The sequence below is a fragment of the Drosophila montana genome, unplaced genomic scaffold, assembly GCF_035044405.1.
Source record: "Drosophila montana isolate Dmon_TW-CO22-7 unplaced genomic scaffold, ASM3504440v1 contig_402_1, whole genome shotgun sequence".
In the NCBI taxonomy this organism is placed as follows: domain Eukaryota; kingdom Metazoa; phylum Arthropoda; class Insecta; order Diptera; family Drosophilidae; genus Drosophila; species Drosophila montana.
In genome coordinates this window covers 3,118,883-3,146,848 of record NW_026998739.1, presented here as the reverse complement: position 1 = coordinate 3,146,848, position 27,966 = coordinate 3,118,883, and the positions used below count along the sequence as shown (strand labels likewise).

Sequence of the window (27,966 nt, the reverse complement as noted above, 5' to 3'; positions counted from 1 at the left end):
AACTGGATAAATAGAACAGAGAATGGGGAAAAATACAAGTCGTGTCATATAGAGAAGAAATTCCAAAGCAGCCACATACAAGTAAAGTAGAAAGAAACAATACACCCACACTCATAAATATAATGTTGCAGTTGAAACAATATTGAAGGGGATAAACATAATTTGCTTTATTTGTTCCATCGCTTTTCTCGCTTTCACTTTATTTAGTGGACGCTCTTAATACGAGGTGCTGAAAGTTTGTAGACCCAACCAACGCCCTTGCTAACCCTAATATATTTCACAAATATATTTAGCGTGTGTATCTCCTTCTTCAATTTGAAATGTAAAAAAACACTATTAGTAAAAAGAAACAGAATCATTTTTAACGTATTTGCAAGCCTTAATGCCAAATATGGTTTCTCTTAGAATTGTAATAAAATTTCAATAACTAACATATTTTTGGATCTCGACTGAGATCCAGTCCTACATGTTCTACCATTTCATTCACATTCGCCATTTTGATTGGCCGGCTTTTCACGTCTCAAATTATGAAACTAACCACAAAAATTATGAAATTAAATGTGGACGGATTGTGGCATACGGTCGACCAATACCAGACCTGCAGCTAAGGAGAAGGGCAACCTCTCTTTAGACAAACTTGGTGGGTGTTTATTACATAAAGTTATGTATATCAATATCCATAAAGTTTTATGTACAACGCAAATACAACAATCTAATACGAGTTGTTGTTGCTGTTGTTGTTTTTGTTGTTGCTGGCTTCAAATTACAACCGCATACATAAATGTTACGCAGGCAGTTATACGTTCGCTGCCAAAGGGGATATGAAAAGAATCATCGTCAGAAACGCAGAAAGCAGCCCCTAAAAATCAACACACAGCGTATATATGGGGGCGTTTAAATCAACAAAAGAAGGCAATGATAAATGCATCGCGCTTTGGGGGTGAAATTCGACGCTGTCGCGTGCGCGCCGAGTGCCACCCCAAGCAGCACCCAGCACCCTTGCCACGTCAATGCCACCCAATTATAGCTGTATATATACTTGCATGGTTTGTATGTATGTATGTGAGCATGTGCTTGTGCTTGTGCTTGTGGCTGGAGGTGGCGAGCGCATTTGAAATAAGATTTTCACTCCTGCAGCGTCTGCCCCCGTCTGGCTGTCCATCTCCCGTGGTCGTCCTTTCATGCTTGTATCAATTTTCTTCGATCTTTCGCCCAAATTTTGTTTATATATATACGTTTATCGCGTATATATAAAAGCACAAAACAATAACAATAAAAATAAAACATACCTAGTGGTGCTCCGCAGCCAACCATATTAGGTACCCAAAACCCAAGGCATTATAAATAGAATTAAGCGCACGTGCAGACATATATATAAATATATATACATATATATATGTTATGATGTGAACGTCCTAAGAAAATACATACACCTACTAACTGCTCTTTCCTTCGCCTTGGCACTTGCTTCATTTTTATGTATGTGCAGGATGTTTCTTCTCTCCCATCAATTGCCAAATGCCACATGATATCTGCATTCCTTTGTGTATTCACACATAACGACTCGAAAAGTATCCTTTATGAAATGAAATGTATGTAAGATACATTACACTCTATTGAATGCGAGGGTCTACAGAAAAATTAGACATAGTGAATAGAAGTCTTGACATTAGTGTAATATTTAAAATGAAAAATACTTATTCGCATAGTCAAAAAACGTTTATATTTTAGCTTTGCAGTTTTAAGTATGACATTTAATATCAAAATATTCCCAGCGATAAAACTAACATATATTATTCAATTTTCATAACAATGTATCCAACTATAATACATATGGCTTCCACTTAGTGTGTAGGCCATTAAAATTCCAGCGAATAACGAATAATGGGTAGAGTATAGTAGTAATGTGTAGTATGTGTAGTATGTGGAGTATGTCAGCGCCACCTTCGGCCCTGAAATGACCAGCTACCAAGCTTATCTATTGATTTTTTCCGCATTTGCTACGAATAAAAACACTTAGGGCGAGCTAAGCCAAATCCAGTACTGAGGAGGACTGTAAAAGCAACTGGAAATGTGCCCTTCTAAGAGACATTCGAACCCCAAGCTAGCCCACAGTCGAAGTTCTTAGCGCCCAGCTTGATAGAATGCATTATAACGGAAATTAAGCAATACAATTAATGGTCCTCGGTTTATCATACAATTTTAATGGCCCAAATAAATTGGCCAAAACTAGCCAAGAGCAAAATTGCCAAATGCGTCTATAGCCTAGCAAATACAAAGCGCAGATTACTTCAATAGCATTTTCAGTTCAAGAAAGAAAAACAGTTGTAGTGGAATTACTAAATTAATTAAAAGTTTTCATGTGAAGATTTCCAAATTATATGTGGTGAAATGTGATCCTTGAAGTAGGCAACAAACTTTTTTTTAGATTAAGAAGACAAGATATATATGTATCTTAAATAGAGTACGTTCAGCTGGGCAGCGCTTGAATAAGTAAGAAAAGAATATATATGCTACAGATTTTTTATGCGTTGTAATAGCGACAAACATATATTCTAAAGCAAAGAACTGTATAAAGTATGACATCATATTTAAGAAGCAACCGCAGACGCAACGCCCCACCCGGAATAGTATCAGAAATCCATTTGGTCGCTGGCTCGGCTGCGACACCACCCAATCCGCTAACATTGTTATAAAAGTGCAAACAAACACATAACCAGCAGGTGGGGAGCAAAGAGAAACAAAATTAACTTCGGCTGGACTTGACCCATGCTCAACTATGGGTTGGCACTAGGACTTGAGACGGAGCATCAGATGCCGCAGAATAGAAGTGTGCTGCTAGCCCGCAGCTAACAATCCACGACTCAGTCTCGCCGAGCGAGAGAGCAACAGCAAACACGGCGAGAAATTATGAAGCCAAAGCCGACGAGCACGGCAACGGACGAAAACGGACGAAAACGGACGAAAACGAAGAAAACGATGACGACGGTGATGGCAATGGCGTCGCCGACCTGTGGCCGCTGAAATAAAAAAAAAAAAAGTAGGAAAAAAATGAGAAACCATGTGGTCCGCTGGCTGGGCAAATAAATCGCTGGACATACAAGCCGAGCGTAAGCGAAACAGAAAATCAGCAAAAAGGGAAGATAGCCCCCGCCCCAAAAGATTTACGTGGAACAGAGCGAGAGCCACCGAACGTCGGCACGAATAAAAAATTGAATGAAATATTTTTATAACCAAAAGAAAGGAAGAGAAAGACAGAGAGCAAAAAAGATAAAGAGAGGCAGAAAGATATTGATGGCGTGCAGCGCAGTAAAAGGAAATGGCAACAAAAAAAAAAAAGGAAGAAGGAAACCCTGCTTATCAAATATGAAGGAGCACACAAAGTGAGTCGCTGCCTCGGTGTGGGCATCATAAAAGCCATGAGCTCATTTTGCATAAGGCTGGAGCAGACCACACCTAAGGGTAGTTAAGTCCCAACTTTTATGGCAATGACAGGTAGGTGGTCAAGCGACCCAACTAACCCAACCACCCACCCAGCCACCCAGCCCACCCACTCCACCCACTCCACCCACTCCTATGTATCTTACACTGAATATAGTCTTTTTGTAGTCATATAACGGCACATTGTGCAAGTATGCGACTGGGTTCTGGGCTACGGAGATGCTGGACACGTGCGGATAATAAAAAATGTTTTACTTTTCAATCGACCAATAATATGGCGTTCAATGGACAGGCCAAACGTGCGCAACCCGTACTCGTAACAATGGCCACGAAGCTCTCAGATACAACTACAACAATAGTTTGGGATACATGTACAGCTCCAGATACAGATACAGATACAGATACAGGCTCAGCTGCACAGGAAAGCCACGTAGATACGTAGTTCAATCATCGTTACAAAAAATTTCATTTTGAAAAATGCTAGAACTTCAATGAATTATATTGCTTGGCCTGAACGAAACCCAAGCGAATCGTAAAAAAATGGCTACGCTCGGGATGACCTCAACAGGGCAGTGTGGGAGAATTCGGGGTTAGGTTTTATCCAAGTTGTTGCTCGACTTGCTGGCACCTTTACTATCATGACAACAATACAGAGGAGACAAAGGAGACGGTGGCAGCGGCGAAGGAGAAATAACAGGGCAAAATTCGTAGCATAACACGGCGGACAGGTGAATCGGGTCAGCGACGGAGGCAGCAACAAACGGTCAGTTATTGTACTACCACACACATTCACACTCCCTACCCTACACTAACTCACATCTATATACACACACACACACACACACACGCGCACCGAGGAGCTGGTTGAAAAGGCTGAGACGGAGACGGAGCTTAGAGTCTGGGCTTAAGCCCATGCCACTGAATGAGGATGAGGACAAGCCAATGGCAAGCTGAGTTCACGCTGCCCGGTCGATGGTTATTGGTTCGCGTCGCAATAATATAATATAATATACATACATACATACATACACACATTGCCACACACTTATGTAGAACATAAAAATTGAGAATATAAAAATATCACAGGGGAAAAAAAGGAAGAAAAAATGTAAGAATGCTTTAGTGAAGTGTTTGATTGGAATATACCCAGTACCAAAATATCTAAGCAACTTTAACATAACAAAAAAAAGTCCGTGATCATATCCGGATATCCGGAGTTATCCGACGAGATCAAGTCGCCTGTTGATATGCATGCACATCATACATATCCCACTCATGCATACTTTAACGTACATGTCTCCCTTTGATTGTCACAATTGCAGAGCTTTCCTTTTCACAATTTTAATGTGTGCAGGGTATGCAGAAAAATGGAAAAAGCTGCTGTCAAATGAACGTGCAAAAAATTGTGCTGCTTCCATGGGAGAAAAGGGGATCAATCGGGTGCGGGGAATATGGGGAAGATGGCGAATAAATTTTTTCTCAACTTTGTTGCAACGTGACATTTTTGCTTCGCCCCCTTTTGGCGGTTACAACGGGATGAAGAAGAAGCAATTGCACAAGATGAGAGAGCAGGGTGCAGGCTAGCATTATTAAAATGACGCGCATTCCCGAGCGTTTCACTTGAATATTGATTGCGGCTCCTTTGATGTGTTCACCTGACACAAAGGTCGCTAATTAAGTCACGATGGAACGCAGAGTGCAGATATGTGGAAAACGCTTTTTCGAAGCTAATCAGGCATATCTTGCGAAATTGTTTGGCCAAATCTTGCAAATTCATGTACAATTAGCCCGCAGCATTGGGACTAGAGCACATTAGCCAGGCCATAACAAAAACTGGCTCGCATACGTTAGCCAGAATGTCCTTGGGGCGCGCACAAAATGACATCGACAATAAACCAAAATCAATGAGACACAAGAAAAAACTGAATTTTTTCAATTTCCCTAGACAGCTTGGGAAAAGCGAACGAGTTTGACGAAATCAGATACTTGGGCTCACTTGACAAGACGCGCGTCAAACTTTTTTGCCGCAGGCAATGTAAAGAAAAGTGTGTTTCGTGTTTATTTGAAAAATCGCTAAAGGATAACTAAAACATTCCCCCAAGGGCGTTTGGCGAGCACGCAAGTGATTTGTATGCGAATTTACATATACTACCCATACCTATTCAAATAAAACTCCCTGGGTGTTTTCCAACTCGTTGAGCAGCTCCAAAAGTCGTCATTGCTGGCTGAATTCAATGTGTTGCGGTAATAATTTTGCATACTGAATAAGTAAATGTAACCAAATTGAATCTTCGCAGCTTTGAAATGAATCAATCGGCTTAAAATGAAAACACCTTCCAAAGCCCAGAAGTGGCTTCCGCATCTTTGGTCGCTAGGCAGTAAATTGAATTTATTTTTGAGACACCATTTCGACTCAGTTTCCCAAACAATGACCAAAATGGATGCATTATGAGAGCTTCAGTAAATAATTTAATTTAAAGCATGAGATATTTTTCTCTATGCAGGCGCACATCTGGAGTGCCAGCCTAGGTCTGGGTTAAATAAAAAAAGTATGAGCACACAATTGGCAAATATCCTGACAAATTATCATCCATACAATACTTGTCAGTTTACTAACTTAAAAGACATATAAGTTAATCATAGACAGGCATATATATTCATATTCATGCTTTTATAATTTCTGCAATGTATAAAATGTAACTTCCTCCAATATTATGCATCATATCTACTTCATATGAAGCACAAATCGTTGGCAATTTTTAGCTGGCTATTTTTTGGCTAGAAATAAACTATTTGGCGTTGGATAGGGTAGAGGGGAAAAAAAACAAGTCTGTATAGGACACAACTACGAGATGCGGCAATACAAATTGCAAAATAAACGAACAGTTTTCAAAACGAAGCCAAAAAGCGTGTAAAAGGCCCCACCCTGCCTCCTATTCAATCAATCAATAAACGAACGAAACGCGTATACGCAATGTTGTCCATGGTGCGGCAAAGTAACAAATGAGCACACACCGACACGTACACAGACTCGTTGCCTGCTCCGCACAGCTCCGCACTGCTTTGCAAATACCACAAAATCTATTTCGATTCGCAATCAAAATCCCAACTTCCATTTGGGCTACGGCTATGAACGGTAGTAGGCCGCTTTTGTTTTTCCACCAAAAGGTGGCACTGTTGTCTGTTAACCGTTGCCAGGGTAGCGGTTAGCTCCAAATCGTGACCAACTTGTGCTTGAGTGCTTTCGTTTGTATTTAGTGGTGGACTTAAAAATACAGAAACGTCCGCACCCACAAAGGCCGTGGTCGTCAAAGCGTCCGGTCTCTGACGTCCAACGATAAGCCGCAGTCGCGCTCATGTCCACATCCACATCCACATCCATATCCACATCCGCGTTTGTGTCCGTGTCCGTGTCCTTGTATTCAGTTGCCATGTTTTCCAATTTTCAGCACAGCGCATTCGAATTCGGCCGAGAGCAGCAACAAAGAAAAATACGCGCACGGCTTTCTCCAAATGTAGTCATTGTACGCGAAATTGCTTATAAACGTTACCGGCCGACCATTGCCCGCTCTAACCGCACTCAATCTGACCTGCCATGTCGGCGCTTTAGCTGCTAGGCTTCGCGCACCACCTACGCACATCCCATATTGGCTTTGGCTGCACAATTGGTAGAGGGTCGCTTTTTGATTGTTCGCGCAGTGGCGTAAAAATATTATTGCACTCTCGTGGGCTCTACATGTTCGAACAAAGACTACAACCCGCACCAGCTCACACGATGTGTTTGTACCCAATTGCGAGTTTAGTCGCTTGTAAACTTATATTTACATACAGATGTTTACTGCAAAAACTTGTTCCCTTGCATTATTTTTAAGTTTTCATATAATATGCAGGTTCTTTTATATTATCATTAAATGTTGTCGGATGATCGGCACCAGAAAGCCACTTTCACAGTACCAACATATTTCTCTTGTTAATCATACTATAGATTAGGCGTAGATCTAATAGCCAAGTTAAAAGCAAAGATTATTTTTTAGAAAAGGGGCATAGGATTCGTAACTAACGTAAATAGACCTATTTCAAGTTCCTAATTGTTTAATTTTTGGATCTCAAACAAAATGTATTAATTATATTTATTTTAATGATATCGATGGGGATTGGAAGTGTTTAACCCTCAGTTGCAATAGACACATTACTAAGCTCCGTTGTTGACTGTGCTGATGAATGTATTAGTACTTTTGTAGGCAGCAGATGCTTTAACGGTTCCAGTATTTGTGCCTGCATCAAGTAGGTTAATTGGTGTTGCTCTAGCTGAAGCAGGCTAATACCGAGGTGCACGGTTATGGACTGAGGCGGGAACACGCCATGAATGCAACGCTGCACATAGGGCACCAGGTCGTACGCGAAGCAGGAGCACAATTTAACGAATGTTTCGCGTTCATTGCGGGTAAACGCTTGCTGTTCTTGGCGATAGAAGGCGAGCACTTGTTTTGCCACCAACTCTAGTGACCTTTGCAAGCAACAGGTTACATCTGTAGCCACAGCAAAGGGCGCACAAAGGCGCAGCTCATTCAGCGCATTCAAATAACCATTGCAGAGCACGGCAAGTGGATAAAAGTCAAGCAACGTTTCTGGCGGTGCATACGACTCCATGTCCTGCTCACTCCCGGAAAGAGCTGTTGTGTCAAGCTGCTTGCGAGTGTGCAGGCTCACCTTGTTGATAAGCGTAAACTTTTCCAACTCCTGTTCAAAGTTTTCATTAACTTTAATAATGCTGGACTCGAACTTATTACGCACAACGCGTACAAAAATGGGCGCAATTAATGCGCGAAAGTCGGCACCGATGCGACTGAAGGAAAGTCCAAAATACATACACTGCCCCAGCACAGTTTCAATTGAATTAATGCCGCGTTGCAAATCTTCCTCGAGTGTCAACAGAAAGGCGTTTATCTGCAAACGAACACATAAAAGTTGTATGAGCTAAGCTATTAGCATTAGAGCATCTTACCTTATTATGCAGCCAGGCTTCAAAAAGGCGCAGTCCGTTGCAGCTGACACCATGCAGCTGCTTCAATCCGGCCGACTTGCTTGCATGCTCTCCCTCCGGAAAGATAGCGCGGTATTGCGTGATTATATTAAACAAATTGATTCGCGTTATTTCTATGGTCTTCGTTAGATGCTGCTGAGCTATAAGGTAATAATTTTTAAACATGTTTTCAACTGCCCAGTTAGCTTACCGTCTGTTTTTGGAATGGCGTCCAGGCACGATGTCAACCAAGCGTCACGCGCCTGTAAAAACTTCAATTTCAACTCGTTGTCGCCAAAGGCCTGCATGCGTCGCAAATAGCCGACGATTTGCAAGCACTTGGGCAGCTGCAGTTCCATGCGCATCTGTGCCACTAGCTGCACGAGCATGGTATGCCACAAGGCCTCCACGGAGCGCACAATGCTCTGCATTGAAAATATTGTTGCATGAGGCAAGTAAGAGAGAGTGGAATATGTCACGTACATTCACCACGGGTATTGTTTGTCCTTGGTGCTGGCCCAGCCGCTGCACATAGCTTGCCAGCTCAAGCGCTTCCTCGTAACGGCCTTCGCGTATGCAGCGCTCCATCAGCTGCGGCAGCTCGAGTATCTCCAACAGCTGAGCATTCTTGTGAAGGGTTGTGCTATTCAGACGCCGCTGCTCGGTTAGTTCCGCCGATTTTTGAAGAAACTCCTGGCACTTGGCACTGAACGTAGGCAGTTTGTCTATAAGTGTGTCAACCTGCTCCTCGGCTTTCTGAAATTCGTGAAATATCGAACGAGAGTTCTCCGCCGTCGTGATAAAGGTTTTGTAATTGGATATGGCGAGTTCTTGTGTTTGCTCCAATATACGCTTAGTCTCATCAGCTAGCCTTGTTTGCTCTTTCTTCAGTTGCTCCACTTTGCAAGTTCCCAATTTTACCAAATATTTATCTAGCTCTGGATTGCCACGCAGATTTTCTAGAGAGTTTCAAGAAAAATAATAATGAAGTAGTACCTTGGGGTAATGTACTTTGCAGTGATAATAATAACCTGGAACGCCATTCGGGAATATCAGTTTCAGCACTCGATCATTTTCTAAATCCATGTTTTCGGCAAATTCCATTGCAACTTAAACTGTTTTGATATTCTTTATTTTTTACTCATGTACAATATAATATCGATAGTTCGATATTGCAGTTGCAAGCTAAACCAGCGTAAATGCAAACTATCGATAAGAATTCCCATCACGCAACAAAAGCTGACAGATATATAATTTGAGTTTTTGCCAGCCTCACAAATGTTTTCTGCTATAATATCACAATTTGAATTCTTAAAAATGATTTCAAAATAAAAAAATTGACGAAATAAAGAAGCTAATTTATCAACATATTTATTCTTATAAAAATTAATATCAGTTATTTTATCAACTGTAAGCTTCTGCATTGACAATTCGTCTTGGATTTGTGCTTCAGAAATTTCTCTTTGTGGTTCTTCGTGCGCTGCTCCGACCGCTTCACTATCTGGTGAAAGTAGAACATTTATTTGTCTATTTGTTAAAATTTAAAACATATAATCTGTATGTTAGTCAGTCTACACAACTTCTCGTAAGTACGCACTACTTGCTGCACAGTATTCGTAAAGATGATGCTAATGAACCGAGTTGCAGTTGCATGAGGAACAAACCAGCCAGTCGCAAACTTTCATCTCGCCCAGAACCAGAATCAGCTTGGCTCAGACATGTTGGCGTCGCCGGCGACCATAGAGAATTGTAATTGTAAATTATAACCACCTGTTCAGTTGTTGTAAATGAGAAATTGTATTCTACTGCATGGGTAACTCTTAATTTTTTTATAAAACATTTAATCTGGCAAGGGGTCGTTGTTTGAAAAAATATAAAACGTAAAAACTTTTATTTTCATTTTATTTATTATACATTAATATTTAAAGTGCACTTTCATTTAACACCAAATATAGTAGAGTGTGGGTACACACATACATTCTCACATACACACCAAAGGCGCGTGAAGTAAATGTGAAAACGTAATGCTTGGAGCCAAGGGCTCTGCAAACATGAAATTATTAAAACAATTATTAAGATCTACAGTTAGATACCCTTTAGTATGCCGTTAAATGTAGACTATTAATATCACAATTTAAATTACTTTATATGCTGTTTTTGCTCTGGGACTCGTTATTAATTTATTAGTAGATCGATATAGTCACTATATCTGTAAGGTAACATTACATTTGTAAGATTAGAGAGTTTATAAACACATTTTTAGTTTTTATAAACAATGATATTTTTTAAAAGAACGACACATTTTTTTTTATATATAAATGCAAATATATCTCTTACCAAGCGCAGACCATTATAACCAAATTGTGTTGCTAATCAAATAACCTTTATTTCTGCTCATACTCTCGCTCTGAATTACTCTTGCAATTTATCCTCTCTATCTCTCTCTCTATCTCTCTCTCTGTCTGTCATTTTGTTTTGCTTATTTTCTAAAGGCTTTGCTCTAATCTGATCTCTTCTTCTTTTGTTCTTTTAGTGGTTGTGCAAATTGTATAAAAGTCTGTCAGTCTCCCACCAATAAATTGTTTGGGTAAGTGCACATTTACATTTATTTATATATACATATATATTTTTATAAAAATAAGCTGATCTTCTGGTCTATATCTATATACATAGACAGATACCTATTGATTTATGTATATACACACATTTGCGATGTAATTGAACACTAAAACGGGATTGAAAAATTTCGCTCGGAAGCTTGTAATATTTGTGGACCATAGGGTTCTTGTCCGAAATGACTAGTATATTATGGTATTATGATTTTAACGCTAATGTCGGGTAGATATGTAAATATTTTAGAACTTCCTAACATCTATCGAGATTTACAGCGGGAGCAGTTTTTCAAAAACAGCTGTATAACCGAGAAACTGCGTAATATGCGTCTAGCAACTACACACTTTCAAACTCAACTTTTCGCAGCTTATGTTTAAATGAATAGTAACAAACATGCAGCGCAACAAAATATAACAACAAAAAGATCAGCAACAGCGCCAGCGCCAGCAGCACACCAACAAAGTTAAAGGCCACTACTGACCTACTAAGCAGCGTCATCGTCTTCGCTGCTCGGCGAAGCTCCCGCTGCCCACCAGCAGCAACAATCAAAAACAACAACGGCAAAAGCAGCGGCCGCATCAGCAGCAGCAAAGTCGTGCCTTCGGTTCGTCTCGGGTGCCATCTTCATCTTCGGGCTTGCGCTTTGCTCTCTCGTCGTGTCGCTGCCGTTGCGTGTGGCTCTTTTTGTGCCTGTGGTTTGTTGTTGTTATTGTGTTTTTGGCGCTGCTGCTGCGGCGCTCGCTTGTTTTTCAATGTTTGTGTTTTGCTGCGCCCGTCCGACGCTAACGTTTCGAATAATAAATAAGAAAAAGTTTTCCTGCCATCGCAAAAAACCATGCAGACCCGTAAAAATAACAAGATTGCTCCACCCGACAATACTTGCACATCGATACCCTGTAAAATATCCCGGCGCCATATGAAGTGACAAAGAAAATATTTGTTGAGTGCATTTGGTGTTATTTGTTTTAGTTAGCTAACACGCTAATCACGTTAACGTTTTTTATAATAACACCTTTATTAACGCCCCAGTTCGATTTGATCGTTTTGCTGTTATGTGTTACATAAATTTCAAACTTGGGGTACCCAATTTTGTTAATACGTGTAGGGTATAGAAAGCGTTTTCGCTTGCGTCGCGGCTTGGCAGTCTTTCTGGCTCTGTCTAATGTTGGGTTCCGATTTTACGGGCGCGCAGTGGGGTCGGTACTGTCGACGCTGCTGTCGCTATTTGCCGAGTCCGCGTGCGGTGGCTCTTGTGCCGCAGCGCTCGACGCAGTTGCAAACGTGAGTGCGAAGCGTGTAAACGTGATTTCATTTTGGGCTTCGCCGTTGGAATCGCTCTTCTGGTTTATGTGCGCCTGTTGATCTACCGAGACAGACAGCTGAAAACTGCAGAAATAAACAATTTGCGTATACGAGTGTGTGCATAAATGAAAATTACTATTTTAATTATTATGAATATTACGAGTTGCAGTTATGTAAATACAAATCTCAAACCTACTCCAAACTTATATCCAAACACGTTGGCTAATAACCTGTGACCCACGATAAACCCAAATCGGTAACCCATCAGGCTACGGCCCCAAAAAACAAAACAAGTGAAACAGTGCAAAATCCCTTTATGAAATTTCTGTAAGCCGCTTTTGGCATTGATTGTGTGCGAGTGCCAAACAAAGTGAAAGTAAACAATGGATCTTGCAAAAATGGACAGAGGATTGCAAGTAACAAAACTAATAACGGTAAATTACCACAAAAGTGTAAACTGACCCAGCGTCACATAATATGAGTTAATTTTTTGGTAGACGGGCCTTGGGCGCTCCAAAGCTTTAGGTCCGTTACAAAATATTGATATCAGTCGAATCGGATATTTCACTCATTACCTGCGTCAGGACTTTTCTTATCGATAAGCGTGTGTTTAGCTCCTTCAGATCGTTATATATTCAATTCTGGTTCTTCAGATGTGTATGTAGCATATTCATTTGAATCCAAATTTCACCTTCAGTGGCAACTAGAGCTACTACTTAAATTGTTAGCGTGTTTTTATATATGTATGTACAAATACATATATATTATAATGAATTATGGCTTCATTACTGGAGTATCGAACTAGCATAACGAATACCTATTCTGCGGCTGGTGTTGTTGTATTACCGGTTGCGAGATATATAAATACAAAAAATAAAATTTCACTTTCTTCGAACGTTGTTAGCTTGCAGCGATTTCTTAATTTGACGCTATTTGACTCTTGGGACGTCGTATGAATTTAAATGTGTTGAAAAAAAAAGTAAATAGCAAGTGGAATACTCTGGTGCCAAATTAGAATACCAGTTGTGTTGATTTGGGCTTCTTTTCCGGCGAGCTACATAAGTGAAACCACATTAACAATTAGCAGCAATATTTATTATCCCAGTCAAATGAAAATTTAACGTTTATATGGCTCGCGCCTAAGAGTAGCATATATTTGCATGAAGCTGCAATGAAGTTCTTCGCGTAAGCCTTTCTTTTTCTAAGCCTTGTGTAAGTTTCACCAGTGCCTAGTGCCTGTTGCTGTTAGCTGTTACAGCTCTCTAGCAATGGCAATTAGCAAGCACAGAAACGGCAATAAGCAAAACCAAATTTGGTTAAATGTAACATCAACTTCATTTGCAGTAGTAGTAGGCTTCTGAATTGATAAATAATTCATTCTGCAGTATACGCAGCGGGGCCTGGGCAGATCTGTCTGCAGGCAACAACTGCTCTATACGAGTATTTAGGAAATGAAGACATAAACGGCAATCGTCTTCTAACTTCTTGTCAGCTGGCCGGCCTATCAGGCGGTCAGCGGGCAGCGGGCAGCGGGTTGGCAGAGGCTGGAGTCTTTTGGTGGAGTCTTCTTAGAAAGTCTCAATCCTAATCGCACTGACACATTAAAGCGCTGCGATATAACAGCATCGTCGCGACATGGAGTGACAAATGTCTTCCTCAATGCCAGTTGACTTAATGGCCCGTTTAGCGCTCTCGTGGCGGATTGGACATATTGATTTGTTAGAGTATGCTGACAGCCAGTATGCTGGCGTGACTGTTGCTCCAATTTTCATTTGGCGTTCTCTATGCCCACCAAGCTACCAAGAAATATGACTCGTTCCACTCGTCACTCGCGTTCGTCGGTGCATGATATTCTATTTAATCGTCTTGATAAATGTATCTGCACATATACGTAGGTAAATCTGTTCATATCATTCGCCTTAAATGCAGCGAAAGCATTTTTGCTTTCCATTTCAGATTGTGTGCTCTGACCCAATTCGATTCTGTACACAAAATTAGTTTGAAAGCAGGTTTGTTTCTCAACACATTTATGGTCTCGTCCTCAAATTTGAGATTCACTTTTACTAGCTGGCAAATCACACTTAATGCTTCTCATAATTGAATAGAATAAATATTTACACTTAACTCGTTCGTAACATATATTTGAAGAGAGTTACATATAATTATTTGAGAGTTTCTTGCATAAGTCAATAAGTTAAATATGCGATGAAGTCACAAAATTTCACATACAAAGATCCATAATGGGACAAACAGCATTACTTAACCAGCCGCCGAAAGCAAGTTAGTTTCTTGGACGGACGGACGGACGGACGGACAGACAGCCATACATATTTGTGGGAGCAGAGCACTTTCTTTTCGATTCTGTGGAGAGCACGCAATAGTGGTGATTCATTCAAACTTTGAAAACCTCATCCGAGTTAAAGTGATAACTAAATGGATATAACCTGTTTCAAAAGAGACGGGAGAAGCGCAACAGTACAACAGTACAAAATTTGGATTTGAGCTGTTTAGCATGTGCTCCTGTTCCGTCGGTTGTGCAACCGAAAGGGAAAGTTGAAAGGGACGACCATACAATCAGTTGACGAAAAGGCTTACCTTGCCGCAATTTACTTTTACTTGGCTAACCTCTCTCTTTTATAATTGCTCTCTCCACTTCACTTTTTAACCGCTCGCCGTTAGCCACTCATCGCTAGAGAGCCTAGTCCCACTATAAATCAAGGTAATTGCGACCATTCTCTATAGCTCTCCGCATGCAAATGCACATCGATCAAATATATGACTTGTGCAGTTGGCACTGCGTGAAAGTAAAATTTGATGAGATATAGCGGGAAGATGAAGAGGGGACGGAGCTCGTTTGGGCCTTCCCGCTTTTCTGTTTTGCCTCGTCATGTCGGCAACGTATTGTTTACCCAAGTGAGAGCCGGCCGCATTTGTCAGTTAAGTGCACACACGAGTTAAGACTTCATTATATCAGTTATATGCCGATTTTTCCTATTGCAGCTATAGGTTTGGGTGAAATTTGTAATTCGTAATTGCTGAGATTGGTTACGATATTTGAAAAACAACGTTTTTCTCAATTTTTAATACTATCTCTATATATAAAACTGTTTGTCCTGACTGACTGACTGACTGACTGACTGACTGATTGGTGATCAACGCACAGCCCAAACCGTAAGAGCTAGGAAGCTGAAATTTTCACTGTAGTTACCTTATGTGATGTAGGTGCACGTTAAGACGGGGTTTTGGGAAATTCCACCCGCAAGTGTGGGAAAATCGCGAAAAACATTTGTATGTAACTTTTTTGTTTACCATCCGATCGGCCTCAAATTTATTTTCAAAGGTCTTTGTTCAAATTCATTTGAGGGGTATTTCACACTTTTCGAAAAATCCGTTCCTCCTTGGTGGAAATGGAGGTCAAAAATTTGGTGGGTGACGTTTTGTGCTCAAATTTATTTCAAAAGATCTATAAGAAAAATCATTTGAGACGTGTTTCACATTTTTCGCAAAATCTAAACTCCTTCGGTGGAAAATGCATTTCAAAGTTTTTTTTGGTGAATTTTAAGTTTGTTTGATTCCCGTCCGATCAGTTTCAAAATCATTTTCAAAGCTTTTTGAAAACATTGATTTTATAACATACGTACCACGGGCAAGGCCGGGTTATACCCGCTAGTATAGTATAAAGCCATAACTTTTAGTTCAGGGTCGTTAAGGAGTTTTCTTTGCTGTTGATCATTTTCTGTAGCTCACAATTTCTAAAATCATCTGCGATATTTAAAAATGAGGTTTACAAGGTAGAGAAGCTAAATGATATACGTTATGTGTACATTCTATTCGATAAACAGGCTTTTAGTATTAATCACGTTCTTGCTTCATTTTCAATTGTAGTGGGATTTTTTTTTTTGGTTCTGCTCGTAACAACAGTGGCCCAGTCTGATAGTACCTCCAGCTTCGGGTTCGACTCGGCCAACTCATGCAGCCCTAACGGTAAAATAACTAGGCGTGGGCGGGCCCAGATGCTTGCGGCAATACCATGCGACCTAGGCAAGCAGCCCTTCTGCCACCTGCCAGGATCTATTTATCCCTGGCATGCCGTACGACGGTTTGTGCACGAGAATCAGGGCCTGATGAAGCGCATGTATGGAGACGTACGGCACATTTCCATCCTACGCGATGAAATTCAAAGCGAGGAGGTGGTCGATATGGACAACATGGATGATGCAACGCAGCGATACTCCAAGACGCCTCGTGGCGGCAAGTATATGTTGCATGGCAGGGAGAGCAATCGGGATGACTTTAGCAACTACAAGAGCAACGACGTGCTCATGGAGCCGCATTTTCGACCAGTGTCCACAGTCGGCACTACAACCACACCAACGACAACCGCAGCGCCAACATTATCGACCGCACCCACGCCTGGTTCCTCTGCCCCGCCAGAAGTTTTATTTGTACATCCGGATGGTGAGCAGCCGAGTGTAGACTCGAACAGCGTTTACGATCTGGCGAACACTACGGCAGCAGCAACAGGTACAGCAGGTCGCCCACAAGGAACGGTCATAGATGGAGCAGATGACAAAATAAATACCATTGACAAACCACAGCTGGGACTGGTGCAGGAAGTAGACCAGGGCCTACGCAATCTGAGCATCGCTCCTGTTCCGGTGACGCCTGCAACAACCACAACAGCTGCCACTCAGCTCAGCGCAGCTTTGCCCATCCGCAAGCAAAACCCCAATGAGAGTGTCACGTCGAAAACGTCTGCAGGAGCAGCATCCGATAAAGCAACACAAACAAACACAACACCAACATCAATAGCAGCTCTACCAAAGCTCAGCAACAGCACCACGACGACGGCCGCCTTAGTCCCACGCAGAAATGTGACCAAGACGATATTAGGAACTACAACACCCGCCAGCTTTGCCTCGCTCTTCTCGCCTACGCTCGCGGCGTTTACTTCTGACAAACAGCGGAAACCACTTACAGCCAGCAGCACAGCCGCGCCTACTAGCTCTACGAAATCTGGACTGTTGCGGGAAGGACAGCTTTTTCAGGATGCCATGAAGCAGGAACCGATGGCGGTCAGCAGTAATATGCGGGGAGTGTAAGTGCCTGTTACTCAGGGTTACATCGACACACGTGTGATGCCACTTTCATTAACTTTCTCTCTTATGCAGCAATGCTTGTCCTGTTAAGGACGAAGTGGTTGCCCCATTCTGGGCGAATAACACGCGTGGCGAAGTACTGGCTCTGCTTAACCTGTACCCCTTTGAGCAGTACGTGCACTGGGAGAAATGCACACACGAGTTCAAGCAGATGTTCTGCCGCGACGGCTGTCGTTGCGAGCAGCAGTACCGGCTTCATCGTCTGCTGGCCTACGACCCTCACAACGAGTGCCGCGGCATCTTCTCCGACTGGTTTCGCTTCCCCTCCAGCTGCATATGCAAGTGCTATAATATACCAATGGACTTTCGTGCAACGTCGCGCAGTCCGCGCTCCGAGAACAGCTTTAATGCACCACAGTCGTTGCCTCAGTCGTATCTAGATGCCATTGAGGTAGCCGAGACGGAGGTGCAGCGGGCTATCTACGAGCATGCCACCGATCAATGGTATCGGCCACGCGATGAATTTGATTTCTTCGAGGGTTAGTAACAGAAATTCGAAAAATTGCAACCCTATCGGATTGCTTATCAGAACAATGCTTTGGACTAGTCCCTCTAATGTACAGAATACTAAGTGTGAAACCCCCAATCTAACCAAAAAATATGAAGATAGAAGTTTTCAATAGAACTAAACGTTTTAAGTTTCTTCTATCTTGATATTCTCAACAGTTTAACGGTTGATTAGCTTAATTCGACGGCTATCAACTATAATTAAGTAAAGCAAGCCATTGTGTTATTGTACATATAGATCAACACAATGTCTTTCCTAGCGAACATTTACAGAGCATTCCTAAAGACCTCGGTGTCACGACACTGCGTTTAATAGTATTGCTTCTTTGAATAATTTTTGTTAGTTTTACATGACGGACGTGTGGCCATACTATTTAAACAAACATATTTTGAACTGTAAATAAAAAATTTAAAAAAAAAAAACAACAATTTTGAAAAAATATTTATTGCAAAAATATATACGCGTAATAACATTCTTACGTATGTAAGTATATTTTATATAAAATAGATTATAGTGTATTTAATACGTTCATATTTTACTGTTCTGTAAGATTTATTTAAATTTTGTAGCATTTCTTTATTGCTAAAGGCATTTTATGTATCAGTTTTTACATTAACTTTTTTAGTAATACCGTAATAGTAATAGCATGTTGTCATTATCCACTTTGTTCATAGAATAAAGACTTTAAGTCTGCATTTTCATAACTAATTTTATACTTTCACTGCTTTTTTTTTTCTTTTTATAAAAGGCACTTTTTTAAATATATTTGTAATTTGAAATTTTTTTCAAATATTGCCCAAAAACTGAATTAAGTAAACTTTAATAGTCAAACTGATATGACGCGAAATTTTTACTGCAACAAAATTTAATTTAAAATGCAGAATTAGAATTGAAGCAATATAACATAATTGCATGATTTAACAAAAATCGATTGAAATATTACATGAACATTCTTAAAATCCTCGTCCAGACAAACAATTATTATCCCACAGTATTAAAATACTATATAAATTAAATCAGACATGGAACAAACATACTAGATACTGCGCCCTATATCCAAACAAAATAAGTGCAAATTGTGTTTAGCATAACGACTTTACGTTACGCGAACTGAATATAATAACTGTACACAAATACTATGCGCACGTATGCAGAAGATCCGTTGTGAAGTTTCTGCAAGCTAATAGAATCTAAAAAAAAACCATCGCATCACATTTATTAGTGTGATTGTGCTAGCCATTTGTAACAGGCACCCAGAGAAGTTTGTCCTGCTCCTTGTCAACAGCATCCTTGATCTGTGTGCACATATGCTTGATGCTGACTCCAGGAATAACGGCTATATAAATACAAAACAAGTTAATAACATTAAGTTAAAGATATTTAAAAAGAAAGTAAAAGAACTTCTTTAATCACCTAGTGTGTTCAATACTCAATAGAATATCAATGACAATGTGTACATGTGCAGAATGTGTACATGTGTCGCACATGCTGTTCAGAAAATCAAAACTACTTTTTCGATCAAACAGGTGTTTAAACTATCACTCTTACGACACGGATATTGAAAGTCAATTCGATTTTACTTGTGCATCATTCAACATATAAGTCAGGTTGTTATTGAGTTTGTTTTCTTGCAGATACAAAATTAAAGGGTTTTCCATGAACTTTCAATATCAAAATCGTTGGTATTAATATGTAAGCCCAGTTAAGAGTAAAGCCAGCCAAAGACTAACATAAAGTTATTGCAGAAGTTCAAACATTTGTATGACAGTGTAGTTGGTCTAGGCATAGTTCAAGAGCAATTACTCACCGGATATGTACTGCTTATAGTCGAACTCCAATTTTAGTGCACGCTCGTACATTTCCTTAGCTGCTTTAGCTGATATTTTGTCGGTGCCAAAGTCGCGTATATCGCGAATTTGCTTGGCCGACTTAAATCGAAGCAACAGTACAATCGGATAGATTTGCAAACGCTGCAGACGCTCCACGGCTGAGATCGATACATCTAGGATGCAGTGGCGCCGATCCTGCATGACATCAGAATGTGTTAAAATCTTGAATTGTGGTTATTTGACTAGATACTCACAATCTTGCACGCATTGCTAATGGCCTCTACGGTGGTACATTCGAATTTGTTACCACGCCGACGATAGTCCACGAATATATTCTCCTTGAGGCCCTCCTCCATGGCTTCCTGTGAGCAGTCCATGGTCGTTACTTCGCACAACTTAAATAAATTGGAAAAATCGATTTTTAAACGATCTATCAAGCACTCTGACAGCGGCCCAATGATTAGCACTGGTCGACGTATTGGGGCTACGGCAAAATAATACGATTAGTTATGTAAACAAACATTATGAACAATATTGACTCACAGTCCAGAAGCTCCACCCGCTGATAGCTCAAGACCCCACCATCATCGTTTAGAATGCCCGAGTCGGGAAAGAAACTTAGCTGTGTATTGCTAAAACTTGCTATCTCCGTTGAATCGCGTGAAGAGCTACGCTGGTTTTTCTTGCGGCGAAAAAATGATCGGCGGGCTGAAGTGCTGCCGCGTCGCGCAGTTCCTGTATCACAGTCCACTACCTCCCCCGAACGCAGCTCCTCTTCCACCCTGAAAAAGCGAAAGTAAATAGTATTTTTTTGTGAAAATGAGATAACTACAATATACTGCATACATTCTAGACAACAATCGGTCTAAAATTACGTTGTACATTTGTTTTCCTTCTTCTACTAATACAACACTTACTTCATTTGACTTGGAATGACGCCGCACTCCTTCCGATGTCCCATTGAATCTAATTTCCAAGCGCGCCACAGACCAAACGTACCATTAAACACCGTGTTATCCACGTAAAGCACCTCGTCTTTGACGAAACGCAAGTCCTCCTCGTTTAATTCACCAATGCGATCAAACCCCACGCGTATATAGAACGAATCGCCTGGTTTATCCTTGATTTGCTTAAGAGCTAAAAGGATGGATTGCAAAAATAAAATCGAAATAATTTCCAAGTTTAACTTGCCACTCACTTTGTAATTTGTTTTGCACTAGCATAGTTACAGTGTCGGTCAGTTTGGAGATCTCATTTGCAGCCTGTTCGGCGGTTACACCGCTTAAATCGACGCCATTGTACTCCAGTATGAGGTCACCCTTGCGTATGCCAGCGTGATCTGATGGTGAACCGGGCGCAACGTCGTGCACATAGATTCCCACCTTGTTACCTCCAAACAGTTTGATACCCAGATTCTTTGACTTATCCATGTGAAGCGTTACAAAACGCAGAGCTGCAAAATATTTGAGAATTATAAATGTGCAACAAGGCGTCTATGCTTGCGTCTATGGTAACTAAACTTATTTAATGAATGTTGCCCTTTTCGGATTTCTTATTCGGAGATTTCAAAATATCTAATTAAAAAAATTACGTCTCGGCAATAAGAAATATATAAGTCATAGCTTAAAGTAAACTTAAGTCTTTCCCGTGTGGAACCCAGTTAAATTTATTAACAAAATAAATTCCGCTCATGAAACTTACCCTCTGCAGCCAGCGATGGCGGAGCGGGGGGCAGTGCCAGCTTGGTGTCGTCATCGTAAACGGTTGAGGTAGCCGATGCGGTTGTAGTGGTCGTTGTGGCCGCCGATGAAGGTATATCCTGGCTACTGCTTATGTCCGATTGATTTTCCAAGCTGTCTGTAAAGCTCTGATCCTTAATCGATTGATGAGAGAGTGGCGCACGTGTGACAGATACCGCGGACGGAAGTAAAGTCAGCGGCTGCTGCATCGGCAACGTTGCTTGTACACTGCGAGCTGGCGGTCGCGGTGAATTTCGGGGGGTTGGCGAGCCTGAATGATTAAGGGGAGATTCTGGTTCCAGGTTGTGTATGCCCTCGTAATCAGTTGAGTGAAACTCTGAAAGATAAGTTAGTTGAAAAGAAGATTCCTTTTAAGTTAAAAGCCAGAATATTTTCCAATTAAAAAAAAACTACAAAATTGACTATACCGAACCCACATTGTACTATATACTACTGGTATCTACTTACTCTCTGGATTGTACTGCACCAACATTGTAAAGGAGTCGCCGCACTGGCGCAGCACATTTGCAGCTATTTCGTTAGTAGCTGCACGCATATTGATGCCACAGACTTCTAAGAGTTGATCGCCCACCTGGAGACCGGCACGCATTGCGGTACTCTTGTCGGCAACTGTGGACACAAAAATACCGCCGCCATTGTTATTGCACTGTATTGTAATGCCGAGCGACTTGTCGCGCTTATCGATCGTGACTCTTCTAAGGTCTCCGGGGCATAAAAAATCCGTGGCAACATTGACGCTGCGTTTGCCACTTCCACTTGGCCCGCCATGACTAAGGACCTCCACATGCACCTGCGGCATGGGCGAGCCTCTTCCGCTGCCTCCTCCGCCGCCACCGCCATTTATGCTATTTACGTTCGCGGCGTAGTTTGTGTGGAGCGCAGAGCTCATCACCGAAACCGGCAAAGCTGTGTGACCGGAATTGCTGCTGGCACCATAGTGATGGTCAATGGAACCAGAACTGTTCTTAACCAAGCTGCTGCTATTCTGTCTGTTGCTGGCCACGCTGGGATTCGACGGAATACGCAGACGTTGGTTGTCTTTCTTCCGCGGAAAGGTGCCGCCTTCATAAATTATACCATTCCCAGGCCCAGCTACGCCAGCGAGGCTGTAAGGATAGTGCTGGGTCTGTTGTTGGCTATAGTCGATATATGCCGGGTGCTGCATGTGCTGATGTGAATGTGGAAGCTGCTGCGAGTGCTGACCTGGCGCAAACTCCAGCTCAGATGGTATGCCAATGGTACTGCTGTTGCTATTACTCTCTAACTGTGCCGGTAGCGAGGCCTGCGGCGTTGTCGCCATACTTGGCGGTGGAGGTGATGGTAACGTCAGAGGACTGGAACGTCGCATGTAACGGAGGCCATGACTGCTGGGCGGAAAACTGGGAAAGAGTGGTGTGTGCCGATTGCCAACTGTAGTCATGTGTGCCTGATGAGGGGGCAAATAATTGTGCCCTCCGGTGACCAGGATGCCTGACCCAACGCTCTCGCTATCGCTGGGATATTTTGGAACATGTTTTGGCGGCATGGGCGGTACATTACGTTTTCGATACACATTACATTCACTAATGGGCGGACTCTTTGCCGACAACATGGACTCTATAGAGTTTTGTGACTTAAGCGATATAATATCCACTGGGCCACCCGAACTTGAACCAGCGGATCCGCTGCCGCCAGAAACACGCGGCGGCGGATGCAGTGGCATGAAGACGGCATTTGCTTTAGGCAATGGCAGCGGCGGCGCTGGCTGCTGAAACATATCAAACATTTGCTGCTTGCGGGATGGAAATTCACCGGCTGCAACTGCTGGGACGACCTGCTGCTGTGCCTGCTGGCCGCTGGTTTTGGGCTGATAAAAATCACCTCCGCTGGGTGGTATATTCAGCGAAAAACGATGTGGATTGTGTAAACGGTTAGATCGTTCTTGTCCGTGCAGCTTCACGCGCGCATTGGCGCCCATTAGCGGTGCGGGTCGCTGCATCTGCTGCTTGTCCTCCGGCAACGTAACTACGCCTCCATATAGCGAATGTCGCGGATAAGTTACGCCCACGTTGCCCGGCTGAAAGAGTGTGGATGCCACCACATTGCCAACAGGGTTAGAATTGCGATTGGGATGCGTTTTGATCATACCGCCATTAAGGTTGCGCGGCTTGGACAGCTGCGGTGGCAACGGTGGCGGCGGCAGCTCCTGAAGCTGCAATTGCGGTTTTGTCTCAACCTGATCTACGACATCATCATCCTTATCCACGTTGATGGGCCCAGCGGTAAAGAGTGACATAAGCGCGCGCTTTTTTTCACCACCTCGTTGGACAATAGTGCCAGTTGGATTATCGTGTGAGATGTTGGTACGGGGCCAGGTACCCATGCTTTTCGCCTCTTTTTCTCCCTTTTTTCCGCGCTTGTGGCGTTTGAAGAGATTCTCTTTGCTCTTCTCGGAGCTATTTTCGCTGAGCACTGAATCTAAGGCAGCAATGGCCACATCGTGCTCCTGCTCAAAGCTATCATCGGCAGTACCCGGTTTACTGAATTTCAGTTTACGGAGAAAGTCTGCAAATTTGGACGGATGCTTCGCAGCGCTGCTGCTACCACTAGCAACACCGCTGCTACTATTTAACTGTTGCATGGAGTCAATGGAGCTATCGGTTTGCGCTGATGAGCTGGTCATGCGGCAGTGCGTATCGGACTGCTGCTCCGGCACATACTTTAAAGCAAATATGTTGACAGTGTCGGTGTTAAGCAACTGCATCACCTCATCAATCGACTGTAACGAATCCATTGATTTATTGTTTATACTCAGCACGCGGTCCCCCACATCCAGCTCCGGCTCGTAGAAGGCCAGCGAATTGGGCTCTATTTTGGCTATAAAAACACCCATGTCTAGCTGCAAGCCGATGGCATCACGACCGTTCGTTTTAAGCTGCACAGCGTACGAGTGCCTTTTGCTGTGACGAGTGCGTGATACGAGCAGCAGACAGCGCGGTGCACATGCGCGTATTTCGTCTAGAACCATGCGCTTTGATACGCCCTGGCATTCCAAATTATTTACTTTGCATATTACATCGTTAATTTTAAGCTTGCCAAACGCAGACGAACTATTGGTGACACCACAAACCAGCTGACGCTTGTTACTATCATCTAGTATTATGCCCAGATCTGAGTCATGGTAGTTGCACAATTCAATTTCCAGCAGATCTTCGCCGCTTTCAAAGCTGCTTAAGCGAAAGCTGCGACGTGAGGCGCTATCGAAAGGCATCGCTGTTGTTGTTTGACTCTCAAGCTGCTCCTTGAGTGCATCAATTTTCTTTTGTGCCTCATCTTTTTGCTTTTTAATTTTTTCACTGTCGCGTATGGCCATCAACAAATCGGATATCGCCTTGTCGCGCTCCTTGCGCAAATTATCACAGAGCGTCTTTACTGAGTCACGCTCCTGTACGATTTTCTCACGTTGTGAGATTGCCCAGTCGCGCACACGTTTTGCCTCTTCGGTATCCTGCATCGCGCGCTCAACTTCAGACTGAGCCTTGTCAAGGCTCTTACGTAATTTTTCCAACTCCTCTTTATTATCATTATTGAACTCCTTAGACCAGCTGCTCTCCCGCGACTTCAGTAGATCACGCTTCTTATGCTCTGCATTTGCTAACTGCAAGGACTTTAATTCGTTCTTGTATACAAGCTCATCCTTTTTAAGACGGTCGATTTCCTTGTTGGCTAGCGCCAGATCATCAGACATCTTTTGATGCTCTTGCAGCACGTTGTCCTTCTCGGAGAGAAGCTGATTTAGCTCTTCGGTCAATGAAACAACGTGCTTTGTCTCCTTGGACAGTAGCATTTTAAGAGTTTGATTCTCATCTCCGCGTTCGCGATAAAAGTTGCGCTCCTTTTCTAGCTCAATGTATGATTTCTTGTATTTCTCACGTTCCATAGCTATCAGATTGCGCTCCTTTTTCATTTCCGCCAACTTCTCGCTGCTATTGCAGCTGCCATCGCAAGGCGTCTGCATCTTACTATAGTAAAACGCGTTGCTGCTGGTTGTTGACTGTTGTGGAGCTGAAGCATTTCCATTGTTCTGGTTTTGACTCTCAAGCAACATCAATTTGTGTTTTAGGCGTGCACTCTCAGCCACAATGTCCGTAAACTTATTACGATCAGCCATGTAGTGCTCTTGATAAAGATTCAATTGCGTGGCCAGTTCATCACAACGCCGCTCCGAGTTGGAATGCTGGTGCCGCAGCGTGCCCAGCTCCAACATCGCTGATTCATACTGTGACTGTAGTAGTTCGTATTTCTTAACATTACTTCCAACTCCCCCAACGCCTCCTACACTGCTGACAACCTTGGTAGGTCCATTATTGTTGGCCATATTGGCGGCTGTTGTGCTACCACTGGAGTTGGAAGGCGGTCGCAGTGTGTTATCATAGCCCACATATTCAGAACTTTCTTCTGCAACAATAAAAGGATTAAGATACTCCTTGTCGCATTAATTACGCCTTGTCCTTTACTACTCACCCTCTTGACTGCTTGTGCTGGTCAACGAAAGGTCACCAGATGCCATTTTCGCCATCACAACATCTTTATCACCTTACTCAATGTACAATAAGTAGATATATGGTTTAGCTAAAAGACAAGATTTTACAAATGTTAGACTTAATTCGTTAAAAGTGCAAGGGACAGGTGATGCTCTGCATATAATTTGATAATTTCATAAAGCTAAGAATAGGTGGTCTAAAATAATGGTTAAAAATATACGGAAACTGACAGTGCTATACAACACATTTAACTACGTGTATTTACAAACCCAACTTATACCAATATTTTATACATGTTAAGCTTTAATATTAAAAGCTTAGGGATATGTACCAAAAATAATTTGTTTGACTGTGTCTTCTTTTAAAATTTAGTGTGTCTAGCTCATTTAAACTCCGAGATATGACCAAAACCAGGAAGTCGATATCCAATTCTTGGAAACGGGGCAAGTTACAGAAGCTTTGAATAAACTCAATATTTTCCAGTTATAAGAGAATCTACCTTCAACATTTCAAGTCTCTAGCTCTTATAGTATCTAAGATCGACGCGTTTATACAAACTGACGGATAACAACAAAAGCTAGATCGACTCTGCTGTTGATGTTGATCAAGAACATAAGCATATAGTCGGATAAATTTGTGACATTAAATTCTACAAAACCATTATACTCTCTTTAACCACTTTCAATGGGTTCGTGGTATAAAAAAGAAACCAAAACAAATATCGAGTGGGAGTAAAAACGGGAGTAGAGCAGCAAAGCTTAAAGCTAGCTTTAGTTTGTCTAGCTTTTGAGGGGCTAATGACTTCACTGACGCTTACTGCTGCTGTTGCACAAATTGAATGCGCAACTGCGTATCTTATAAGTAAGCAAAAGGTAATAGAGCACCGACAGTAACTAAACTAAAAGAATTAATTGAGTCAGCCAAGCAGAAAGTGTAAATTACGTGCATTTCCAATCAAAAAAAAGTTGACGTATAAAGAAAAAAAAAAAAGTAGAGAGAAAGAGTTGGGCAAACATCAAGAAATTATGCTATTTGGAGTAAACGTTATAGAAGAAAAGAAAGAAGATGTATGTGTATATCTCAATGTATGTATACTTGTATTAATGTACATACATGTTGGAATACGCACAGACACAAGCGCAACAAATGAATGAAATGAGCAAGCAACGACTACACCCCAATTTCAGCCCCTGCGCTTCATCTGACGTTGAGGATGCGAATGCGCAACTGGCAACAACGACATTTAATTTTTATATTATTAATAATTAATATATATAGATGAAATCAAGTAACTGAGCAGGATATAATTCGCATAAAGGTCAAACTTCACAGCATAAACATATTTTAATTGCATACACACATTAGTTGTGTAAATTATCCCAAGAAATAACTTACAAGTCACAAAAACGAAAAAAAAACAACCTTCAAAGTCTAGACAGTGCAAACGTCACTTCTTTATTTTCACTCTATGTATGTTCGTTTCATACTTTAGATGGAGATCGGATCTTGGCTGCCAATGGGATGGCTTGTTAGCTCGAATCTTAGCACTTTCCCTTCATCGTAAATTTCATTTATTAACATACTGACATTGCGTTTGTAATATAACTTGTTATTAAATTTTAAATTGTCTAGTTCTATTTCAATGAAAAGAAATAACAAATAAAAATAAAATATTTTCGTTGTGAAAGTTAGAGTGCGACCGTATCCTCCGAATCTAAAATACTGATTTACGGTTAGAGTAACAAAATACTGTATCTGAAGAATACTGCACATTTTAACCGTGTTTCAAATAGGTCAGCGTAATTAGA

General features: G+C 41.7%; 3 protein-coding genes across 4 annotated transcripts; 1 reads left to right on the top strand and 2 right to left on the bottom strand.

Moving 5' to 3' along the window:
- Nucleotides 1-7,464: 7,464 nt before the first annotated feature.
- Nucleotides 7,465-9,651, bottom strand: Cog8 (conserved oligomeric Golgi complex subunit 8). The gene is made up of 5 exons (XM_064698082.1): nucleotides 9,496-9,651; nucleotides 8,948-9,423; nucleotides 8,676-8,889; nucleotides 8,447-8,625; nucleotides 7,465-8,388 (listed from the first exon to the last, which is right to left on the bottom strand). The coding sequence occupies exons 1-5, from the start codon at nucleotides 9,566-9,568 to the stop codon at nucleotides 7,606-7,608; spliced, it is 1,725 nt and encodes a 574-aa protein (XP_064554152.1). The 5' UTR covers nucleotides 9,569-9,651; the 3' UTR covers nucleotides 7,465-7,605.
- A 4,968-nt stretch (nucleotides 9,652-14,619) lies between these two features.
- On the top strand, nucleotides 14,620-18,459 carry spz4 (Spaetzle domain-containing protein 4). Its single transcript, XM_064697494.1, has 3 exons — nucleotides 14,620-14,659; nucleotides 16,265-17,477; nucleotides 17,551-18,459. Exons 1-3 carry the CDS (start codon nucleotides 14,620-14,622, stop codon nucleotides 18,020-18,022), a joined length of 1,725 nt encoding a protein of 574 aa, XP_064553564.1. The 3' UTR covers nucleotides 18,023-18,459.
- A 15-nt stretch (nucleotides 18,460-18,474) lies between these two features.
- Dlg5 (Discs large 5) lies at nucleotides 18,475-27,862 on the bottom strand. 2 transcript variants are annotated; one of them, XM_064697316.1, is made up of 10 exons: nucleotides 27,581-27,862; nucleotides 26,139-26,246; nucleotides 22,083-26,072; nucleotides 21,577-21,951; nucleotides 21,074-21,328; nucleotides 20,793-21,012; nucleotides 20,419-20,657; nucleotides 20,130-20,359; nucleotides 19,854-20,070; nucleotides 18,475-19,382 (listed from the first exon to the last, which is right to left on the bottom strand). In XM_064697316.1, exons 2-10 carry the CDS (start codon nucleotides 26,191-26,193, stop codon nucleotides 19,279-19,281), a joined length of 5,685 nt encoding a protein of 1,894 aa, XP_064553386.1. In that variant the 5' UTR covers nucleotides 26,194-26,246; nucleotides 27,581-27,862; the 3' UTR covers nucleotides 18,475-19,278. The 2 variants fall into 2 exon arrangements, with proteins under 2 accessions (XP_064553386.1, XP_064553387.1); XM_064697317.1 differs by having other exon boundaries at nucleotides 27,646-27,862.
- Between the last annotated feature and the right edge of the window lie 104 nt (nucleotides 27,863-27,966).